General features: G+C 33.7%; 1 protein-coding gene across 1 annotated transcript; it reads left to right on the forward strand.

Annotated features, from left to right (window-relative positions):
* The first annotated feature begins 782 nt into the window (after positions 1 to 782).
* Positions 783 to 9517, forward strand: LOC143242198 (peptidoglycan-recognition protein SC2-like). Its single transcript, XM_076485553.1, has 5 exons — positions 783 to 966; positions 5383 to 5553; positions 7967 to 8152; positions 8941 to 9146; positions 9259 to 9517. The coding sequence occupies exons 1-5, from the start codon at positions 915 to 917 to the stop codon at positions 9391 to 9393; spliced, it is 750 nt and encodes a 249-aa protein (XP_076341668.1). The 5' UTR covers positions 783 to 914; the 3' UTR covers positions 9394 to 9517.
* The last annotated feature ends 2017 nt before the right edge of the window (positions 9518 to 11534 follow it).

Below are 11534 nucleotides of genomic sequence, written 5' to 3' on the forward strand. Positions count from 1 at the left end.
CAAAGCTACACGAGGGCTATCTGTGCTAGCCATCCCTATTTTAGCAGTGTAAGACTATAGGGAAGGCAGCTAGTCATCACCACCCACCGCCAACTCTTGGGCTGCTCTTTTACCAACAAATAGTGGGATTGACCTCACATTATAACATCCCGACGGCTGAAAGGGCGAGCATATTTGGTGTGACGAGGATTCGAACTCGCGACCGTCAGATTACGAATCGAACACCTTAACCCACCTGGCCATGCCAGGCCACCGAAACGCAAGACTCATTTCATAATAACATAAATGTCTTGAGTTTATTGAGCAATAAGGCCTAAAATTTTATTAAAATGCACCCAATAAAAGACACAATACTGTTTCATATTTCACTATATACAAATTTCTGGTACTTTTCTGTTCTAATTTTTTGGGGAGAGGAGTTACACAAAGCTACACAAAAGCTGTTTGTTCTAGTTGTTCCTACTGGCAGACTATTATTGATAAATTGGCGAAACTTAAAAACATTATTTGTTAGCTGACGATGAGAAACAGATGTCTCGTTATTAATTCTATTTGTTCCATAATTCTTGAAAATACTCCAACCAACGTGTTGACATTTTCAGTGACTTTTAAGACAAAACAGAAGTTTACTTGCGACTTGCGTTTTACTGAATTAATTATTCTATTTAAAAAATAAAAATAAAAATAGATGTTTATAATTGTCGACAGAGGACTTCCCATACAAATGTCACATCCGTTTTCCGGGATATTTTTGCCGACTGCGCAAAATTGCGTAACTCGCAGAGTTTCACAGGATGTTAGGCTTAGAAGCTCTTCTAAACAAGATGCAACATCCGGATTGATGTCGTACTTCCGGATTCCTCAGACAGTTATAAAAGTATGTTCGTGATGAAGGCCTACAGAATAACAGTAAAATGACTTACGTACTTTTGGTTATTTTTTTCCATGTTGTGGGCATTTTTGCTGGTAAGTGTAAAAAACTGTTAATTATTTGTTAATCTAATCGTTTTAACTGAATATTATTGTCACAGAAAATTAATTAGTTTGTCCTGTTTTTATGTTATAGATCTATAGATCTATCTCTAAGTAAACGTTTCTCTCACGTGTCATTCATCATCTACTTTCATAAGTAGTACAGAATACCGTATTTTATCATTGTGTTTATACTTTCATAAGTAGTATAGAATACCGTATTTTGTCATTGTGTTTATACTTTCATAAGTAGTATAGAATACCGTAATTTGTCATTGTGTTTATACTTTCATAAGTAGTATAGAATACCGTATTTTGTCATTGTGTTTATACTTTCATAAGTAGTATAGAATACCGTATTTTGTCATTGTGTTTATACTTTCATAAGTAGTATAGAATACCGTAATTTGTCATTGTGTTTATACTTTCATAAGTAGTATAGAATACCGTATTTTGTCATTGTGTTTATACTTTCATAAGTAGTATAGAATACCGTATTTTGTCATTGTGTTTATACTTTCATAAGTAGTATAGAATACCGTATTTTGTCACTGTGTTTATACTTTCATAAGTAGTATAGAATACCGTAATTTGTCATTGTCATTGTGTTTATACTTTCATAAGTAGTATAGAATACCGTATTTTGTCATTGTGTTTATACTTTCATAAGTAGTATAGAATACCGTATTTTGTCATTGTGTTTATACTTTCATAAGTAGTATAGAATACCGTATTTTGTCATTGTGTTTATACTTTCATAAGTAGTATAGAATACCGTATTTTGTCACTGTGTTTATACTTTCATAAGTAGTATAGAATACCGTATTTTGTCATTGTGTTTATACTTTCATAAGTAGTATAGAATACCGTATTTTGTCATTGTGTTTATACTTTCATAAGTAGTATAGAATACCGTATTTTGTCATTGTGTTTATACTTTCATAAGTAGTATAGAATACCGTATTTTGTCATTGTGTTTATACTTTCATAAGTAGTATAGAATACCGTATTTTGTCATTGTGTTTATACTTTCATAAGTAGTATAGAATACCGTATTTTGTCATTGTGTTTATACTTTCATAAGTAGTATAGAATACCGTATTTTGTCATTGTGTTTATACTTTCATAAGTAGTATAGAATACCGTATTTTGTCATTGTGTTTATACTTTCATAAGTAGTATAGAATACCGTATTTTGTCATTGTGTTTATACTTTCATAAGTAGTATAGAATACCGTATTTTGTCATTGTGTTTATACTTTCATAAGTAGTATAGAATACCGTATTTTGTCATTGTGTTTATACTTTCATAAGTAGTATAGAATACCGTATTTTGTCATTGTGTTTATACTTTCATAAGTAGTATAGAATACCGTATTTTGTCATTGTGTTTATACTTTCATAAGTAGTATAGAATACCGTATTTTGTCATTGTGTTTATACTTTCATAAGTAGTATAGAATACCGTATTTTGTCATTGTGTTTATACTTTCATAAGTAGTATAGAATACCGTATTTTGTCATTGTGTTTATACTTTCATAAGTAGTATAGAATACCGTATTTTGTCATTGTGTTTATACTTTCATAAGTAGTATAGAATACCGTATTTTGTCATTGTGTTTATACTTTCATAAGTAGTATAGAATACCGTATTTTGTCATTGTGTTTATACTTTCATAAGTAGTATAGAATACCGTATTTTGTCATTGTGTTTATACTTTCATAAGTAGTATAGAATACCGTATTTTGTCATTGTGTTTATACTTTCATAAGTAGTATAGAATACCGTATTTTGTCATTGTGTTTATACTTTCATAAGTAGTATAGAATACCGTATTTTGTCATTGTGTTTATACTTTCATAAGTAGTATAGAATACCGTATTTTGTCATTGTGTTTATACTTTCATAAGTAGTATAGAATACCGTATTTTGTCATTGTGTTTATACTTTCATAAGTAGTATAGAATACCGTATTTTGTCATTGTGTTTATACTTTCATAAGTAGTATAGAATACCGTATTTTGTCATTGTGTTTATACTTTCATAAGTAGTATAGAATACCGTATTTTGTCATTGTGTTTATACTTTCATAAGTAGTATAGAATACCGTATTTTGTCATTGTGTTTATACTTTCATAAGTAGTATAGAATACCGTATTTTGTCATTGTGTTTATACTTTCATAAGTAGTATAGAATACCGTATTTTGTCATTGTGTTTATACTTTCATAAGTAGTATAGAATACCGTATTTTGTCATTGTGTTTATACTTTCATAAGTAGTATAGAATACCGTATTTTGTCATTGTGTTTATACTTTCATAAGTAGTATAGAATACCGTATTTTGTCATTGTGTTTATACTTTCATAAGTAGTATAGAATACCGTATTTTGTCATTGTGTTTATACTTTCATAAGTAGTATAGAATACCGTATTTTGTCATTGTGTTTATACTTTCATAAGTAGTATAGAATACCGTATTTTGTCATTGTGTTTATACTTTCATAAGTAGTATAGAATACCGTATTTTGTCATTGTGTTTATAATTTCATAAGTAGTATAGAATACCGTATTTTGTCATTGTGTTTATACTTTCATAAGTAGTATAGAATACCGTATTTTGTCATTGTGTTTATAATTTCATAAGTAGTATAGAATACCGTATTTTGTCATTGTGTTTATACTTTCATAAGTAGTATAGAATACCGTATTTTGTCATTGTGTTTATACTTTCATAAGTAGTATAGAATACCGTATTTTGTCATTGTGTTTATACTTTCATAAGTAGTATAGAATACCGTATTTTGTCATTGTGTTTATACTTTCATAAGTAGTATAGAATACCGTATTTTGTCATTGTGTTTATACTTTCATAAGTAGTATAGAATACCGTATTTTGTCATTGTGTTTATACTTTCATAAGTAGTATAGAATACCGTATTTTGTCATTGTGTTTATACTTTCATAAGTAGTATAGAATACCGTATTTTGTCATTGTGTTTATACTTTCATAAGTAGTATAGAATACCGTATTTTGTCATTGTGTTTATACTTTCATAAGTAGTATAGAATACCGTATTTTGTCATTGTGTTTATACCGTATTTTTCATAAGTAGTATAGAATACCGTATTTTGTCATTGTGTTTATACTTTCACATAAGTATTAATTGTCATTGTGTTTATACTTTCATAAGTAGTATAGAATACCGTATTTTGTCATTGTCTTTATACTTTCATAAGTAGTATAGAATACCGTATTTTGTCATTGTGTTTATACTTTCATAAGTAGTATAGAATACCGTATTTTGTCATTGTGTTTATAATTTCATAAGTAGTGTAGAATACCGTATTTTGTCATTGTGTTTATACTTTCATAAGTAGTGTAGAATACCGTATTTTGTCATTGTGTTTATACTTTCATAAGTAGTATAGAATACCGTATTTTGTCATTGTGTTTATACTTTCATAAGTAGTATAGAATACCGTATTTTGTCATTGTGTTTATACTTTCATAAGTAGTATAGAATACCGTATTTTACACCTTATAAAACGCACCCTAATTTTAGAAAGACAGTCCTAAAAACAAATATTTTGACTCAGTAACCACCACCTTGATGTAACCTTGACATTTATTCACCCTAGTGAGTAAATATAGTCAAATATATTATATTCTTCACTGTATATCGACAATATTCGTTAAATTGGATGTTTTATGCTATTTGAAATACTTGTAATTGTTAAGTAATGAAATTACGATCTGTATGAGAGGCCGTTTCAAGTAGACCCTTAGCTGACCTCTTGCCTTAAACCATCATTTTTGTCTTGGAAGACGCGTGGGAATTTTTCGATTTGTTTTTAAAGAAGACAGTGGGTCTTACAAGGCGTAAAATACGGTATATATATCTATATATATCAATATATCATTGATATATTTTCAGGTGTTTCCCCCCAAAACTTCTGTTTTACCAGCATGTAATTGTGTCATAATTATTTGTAAACCGGATGCAGAAAACTCGTGAACTTTCACGAGCTTCTTGTTATACAGAAGATATACAATGTTTTATCCACGGTATTTATAGTCGTTCCGCCCTCCTTTAGTGTACTTCCTTTCAGTTATAATGAACACAATCTGATATCACTCAGACGATATCAGTGTAAAAATATTAAAATATAAAAGGTCTAAACTCTCAGTCTGTGATGAATCAAGTTATTCTTCTGGAGTTAAGTCTCTCATACGAGAAATGTAGAACTCATAAACTGAACTTAACAATGCAAAAAAAAGAACATAAGAAGTTGTTATGTTTAACACAAAAAGTTATAAGTAAACTAGTAACTAATTCCGTTCATTACCCAGGGAAACGAGATATCCGTGGTAATGAAGTAATATTGATTCATTTTGTATGTCATAGCCTATAATGAATCCCCGTGTAAGGACAAAGTCAGGAATGGTCGAGCTGGTGTTTGTATGAAAACCGTTTGTTGTGACAGGGGGAACTATGTTAGTGGACTCTGTCCAACACAGCCAAACAACATCAAATGTTGTTTCGGTAGAAACACGTGCTCTTCAAGTAACCAGAAAGGTATGGTGTGATTTATAGCTGATTCCACTAATAAAAATAAAAGTACTTGCGACATTAGACGAATGTTTTATATAATTTTACATAAAGATGTCACTAACTGACCACAATAATTTTGTTTCTCAGTATATTATTACGAACACTGTATGTACCTCAGAACGGTTCGTATGGGTTTTACCACTTTTGTTGATAAGGGGAAAAGGAGGTTTCGACCTTCCTAGGTCATCTTAATCTGATGATGACCTAGGATGACCAATTATACTATTCAGTTAGGAAAACCCAAGAGTTCGCGCCTAGATTCTTTCTGGTATATCACTTCTAAATTAGGGATGGCTAGCGCAGATAGCCATCGTGTAGCTTTGAGCAAAATTCAACAAAACGAGTGTGTGTGTGTGTGTTTTCTTATAGCAAAGCCACATCGGGCTATCTGCTCAGCCCACCGAGGGGAATCGAACCCCTCATTTTAGCGTTGTAAATCCGGAGACATACCACTGTACTAGCGGGGGGCTCAACAAAACGAACATGCACGAAACCACACTTGTGTTTGTTTGCTTCGGATTTCGTGCAAAGCTACACGAGGACCATCTGCGCTAGCCATCCCTAATTTAGTAGCGTAAGACCAGAGGGAAGGCAGCTAGTCATCACCACCCACCGCGAACTCTTGGGCTACTCTTTTAACAACGAATAGTGGGATTAATCGTCACATTATGACGCCCCCACGGCTAAAAGGGCGAGCATATTTGGTGTAACGGAGATTCGAACCCGTGATCCTCAGATTATGAGTCGAGTGCCTTAACCCACCTGGCCATGCCGGGCCGATACAGTTGTGTCCAACAGACTAACGTGACACATATAGAGGTGCCACCTTGTGTCACATTCCCGGACCAAATGCTTTGTCCTAACTGTATCAGTCTGACCAGTGAGTGACCCTTGGTATTTTTAGTACATACTTTTCTTTATTGAAATAGGGGTAAAAATAGGGGGTAAAATAATAATCAGCTGATAACATGTAAGGAGATAACTAAATATATCACTTATCTTGTAACATGTGGGGAGATAACTAAATATATTACTTATCTTGGGGAGATAACTAAATATATCACTTATCTTGTAACATTATGGAGATAACTAAATATATCACTTAGCTTGTAACATTATGGAGATAACTAAATATATCACTTATCTTGTAACATTATGGAGATAACTAAATATATCGCTTATCTTGTAACATTATGGAGATAACTAAATATATCACTTAGCTTGTAACATTATGGAGATAACTAAATATATCACTTAGCTTGTAACATTATGGAGATAACAAAAAAAATCATTTAGCTTGTAACATGTGGGGAGATAACTAAATGTATCGCTTATCTTGTAAAATTATTAAATGGTAAACTGACAGGATACTCATGAAATACTGTCTTTAATCAGTACCTCAGGTAGATTATGTATGTATATACACAAAATAAGGTGCTGCCTGTAATGTAACCATGGTGATGGGTAGTTTTGTTAGGCACTTTTAAAGGTTTGTCTATGTTGCTATAACTTGGGTTATAGAATCCCTCACATGGCATTAAGAATGTCACAAAACATACAAGTCACAGATCAAGGATATAATAAATACCACAAAATAAACTATATAACACCAAAGATATAACGAATGATATTTATAAAATAATGATAGAACTATCCGTCCCCAGTGATGGAAAGGTTTATGTTAATCTGTTGACTTAAATCATTTCATGGACTTTAAACAGGTTAGCTGTTGCACTCTTGGTTTCACTCAGAGCCAAAGCTGAACTACTTATAATGCCTACTGCATTTCAGTCGTGCTAAGACGTGGTAAGATATGTTAAATGTATATTTCTATTTTTTAATTTACTTCATATCTTGTGAGTAACAGCGGGATTAATTCCTAATAATTTAGTGTAGAATATCCTGACTGAGAAATGTAATTCATGTCTGTTCTCCTGTCATTTCAACAGTGGATGTTGAGTTTTCCCAGCGCGGGAAGCGGCCGCCGTAAACGAGAGACAGGCGAACACTCGTACAGACACCACGGTTCGCAATGTCTATACGAATAAATATAACAGAGTACAAAATTGTGTGTTAAGTACGGGACTGGTGCAATATGGCGCAGGATGTGCGAATACCCTTGTACCTCCTTTTCATAGTCTTAAAGATGAAATATCTTTATCAGTTTATCTCTGAGAGTTGAATCTCTGAGTTAATGTTATGTACTTTTGAGAGACCATACATTTAAAAGCTTTTATTTTTAAAACAGTATTTAACCTTTAAGAATCACAAAATGAAACTGTTTTAAATGTTTGAACAGTATCGTATTATACTCCTATTAAAATTATGTATATATAAAGTACACTCTATTTCGTTTATCCTGCCACGTGTTTTGAAGACTGTAATGACGTAACTATTGTAACACGTTCCCAATGGAGAGCTCGAAGACCGAAGAGTCGGTCCAGCTTACGGACACCTGTTGGTAAAATTTTGATTCACCATACTGCAGGAACCACATGCAGCAGCCAGTCGTCTTGCTCCAGTGTAGTGCGCAACATCCAGAAGTACCATATGGAAACAAAAAGTAAGTTTTCTATTTTTTTTAGTACTTACTAGGATAGTAGACCCATGAGAGAACACTTCGGGAGAAATTTGTTCCTGGTTGGAGAGTATTAACCAATAGCATACACATTTCCAAGTTTTATTGGCTAGATACTAGAGTGACGACATTACAAGATACTGACGTTAATATTGGTAGGATTGATTGAGACACCACTATGGAAATCCTTATTTGCGCACAGTTTAGATACGTTTTCCATAAGCTAGATTTACTAATAACTAGCTATAAACACTCGTCTCAGTACACCTTGATAATTCGACCTCCCCATAAGTTTTCCCGCCAATGGCTTCTCTGTTTGACTGAATTAAGTGGAACCGTATCTTCTAGCATGTTTATGAAAGCTACTGAACATCATCTTCATCCATTCTTCATTTCTGACATAATCTTACCTTCTGGTAAGCAAAGCTACCTTCGAGCCTTTTGTTATATGATGGAGTCCCTGTTTGTTTTAGTAATTACACGAATTAATCTGTTTTTATCTTAACATAACTGTCGTTTGCTTTGTTATTTTGTTTTAGTAATTACACGAATTAATTTGTTTTTATCTTATCATAACTGTTTCTTGCTTTGTTATTTTGTTTTGTCTTTTTTGAGACCAGGGTTGTATTTTCAATGAAGTCCAAAACTTTCACTCAGAATATATATGTTTCTTTGTTTATTAACACGCCAATAGGGCACGCATGTCATAAACCTTGTGTTCCGGAGTTACACTATGCATGAAATTACTAATCAAATATTAAATTTGACATCAGAATGGTCAGATATCGGCTACAATTTCCTGATTGGTGGAGACGGGAAAGTTTACGAAGGTCGTGGCTGGAAAACACGAGGAGCTCATTCACCTGGTCACAACAGTAAGTCTCTTGGCATCTCTTTCATGGGAAACTTCCAGAAAGTGTCACCAAGTAGCAGAATGTTAGAAGCTGCCAAGACATTGATTAAGTGTGGCGTGTCTAAGGTAAGTACGTTCATTACAATGTATCGAACGAATATCACATATCTATTGTAAGTCACACGTCCTTTCCTTCTTTACTGTCATATCACGTGGTGTGTATACGTCATCTTTTCAGGGCTACATCGCTTCCAGTCACACGGTACATGGTCATCGAGATGCTAAGTGTACAGCCTGTCCTGGAGACAAGTTGTATGCTATTATAAAACGTTGGAGTAGTTACGGAGGAAAGTTGCCTGGTTACGTTTGTTGAAGTCGAAACTCGACCTATGAGAATCTCAGTTTTTAGGAGTTAAAATAGAATAAACGTTTATTAAGTTTCTGTGTTTTCTTGGTTGTGGTTTTTAAAATAAATAAACTTGTTTTCGTCACAACTAGACATTGTGTACTTGTTACTCGGAAAAAGTTGGGCTTACAGAAAGTGACAGTGGACAGAACGAAATAATGTCGTTTCGGGTAAGGAGTCGTAAAGTGAGTACTAATAACGTTTCTTTTGAAACGAGTCCTCCAATGCATCTTGCCCTAGATTCTGATGGGTTGTCGTTTCGTATGGCGGAGATGTTTTCCTTTTGTAGCTCAAATAAACCTTGTAGATTACAGACTGGGAAATAATTGAAGCCTCTCTCTAAAGCAGGGGTTTCCAACGAGGGGTGTTGGCACCCTCCTGGGTGTGCGAAATGAGGGTCCAGGAGGTGGGGGAAGAGGCCTGTACGAGGTCTGTTTTCTCTCAGTTGTCGTGAAGAAGAATTATCTGATGCACACTCTGTAAGGAGGGTGCAAGGTCTTCCATAGGGTGTGCGAAGTTCAGAAAACGTTGGTAACCACTGTTATAAAGGAAGTTGTACATATTGAGGGAGTCATCCAGAGGGTCCGACTAAAGAGACTATAACCAGTCATAAAGTTCTAGTACAAAAGCCATTCGAGTGGACGACATTACAAAACTATTGCCCAATGATGTATCAGTCCAACAAAGATGGTTCAGTACAACAGAAGCGCCATCTACAGAGCTACTACTATACGTCAGAAAGCCGATCGACTTATTATCGGTAGAGAGAATGTAAGGAAAATCAATGGATCTAACACTGAGTAGAAAAATTCCTTATACGTAGAAGTACAGGAAGGCTTAGAAGAAACATCAAACATTTAATATCAAAGTCACACATCAAAAGAGGGATTCAACGTTCTGGATGTCGGGAATCCAACAGGAAACTACCATTTGGATTGAATATGAACTCTTTTTGTGGAGATAAGTGTTCTACAAAATGTCCTTAGAATCCAAACAGATGGATAAATGTTGTTCGGTGTTCCGATGAAGAGATTACGTAGAATCGGTGTTCCAAACAAGGAACGTTTTCCTTTTTCCTTCCACTGGAAACTTTCCTTCTTATTTCTTCTTTCGATTCATCACTTAAAAAAACGCCTTGCCTTGCTTACTTTCTATTAAAGGACATGCTGAGAGACATTCCACTATAACTGCCCTCTGGCGGCTGAAGTAATTAATGCAATCCGAAGCAGGAAACTTCATCCATCACACGCCCAGTTCTCCCAGCTGGGAGAATTTTAGAATCAGTTTGTTTGTTTTTTCTGACAAAACGAAAAATCTCCCGACATGATATTCTGGACCAAGACACACATTGGTCTATAATAATATTCTTCCTGTCTATTCTACGTTTCTTGTTACATAGAATGTGACACATGGACACTATTGCTTTATAAGCATTCTTTAACACAGACGATTATCGCTGTGTATTTATGTAATTTGCCTAAATTAATACGCTACACATTAAAAGCCGTTCTTCTGCTGTGGCTCCACCTGTGAAACTGAAAGCTTACGAACCTAAAGATTGAGTTTCGATACTTATGGTTAACACAACAAAAATAAATCATTGTATAACAAAGAAACGACAGCAGCAACAGAAAGTTTACTGTTTATAAATATCATGTTTTCACAAAAACCTCCTAGCGGCCAGATTTGAAACAAACTCTTACCATTACCAACTGGACACCACTTAATCTTTGTCTGTAGAAGCGAGGGAATAAAAAACAACACGAAATAAACCACTTGTATGTAGTTTTACTGTTCATAAACTATAAATATGTATATGTATAAACGTAACTTATATAAAAAGTGATAAAACAAAACAGAAAAGAACCAACGTTAAGGATGAACACCTGAAAGGTTGCTTGGGGCACCATATATTCAGTGGTTCGATTATGGGGCGTCGTCGTAATTTTTATTACCGATCCTAAGTAAAATTTTCAGGGAAGGTAACAAAAATATATAATATAAAAATAATAATAGTAAATATTGGACATTTTGTTTCTATTATCTAATGAAAATCAAGTGATTTTTTTCTATTACTTTCTCGAAATTCCCTGTCTTAATATCTTCTG

The sequence above is a fragment of the Tachypleus tridentatus genome, unplaced genomic scaffold, assembly GCF_004210375.1.
Source record: "Tachypleus tridentatus isolate NWPU-2018 unplaced genomic scaffold, ASM421037v1 Hic_cluster_2, whole genome shotgun sequence".
Taxonomy (NCBI): domain Eukaryota; kingdom Metazoa; phylum Arthropoda; class Merostomata; order Xiphosura; family Limulidae; genus Tachypleus; species Tachypleus tridentatus.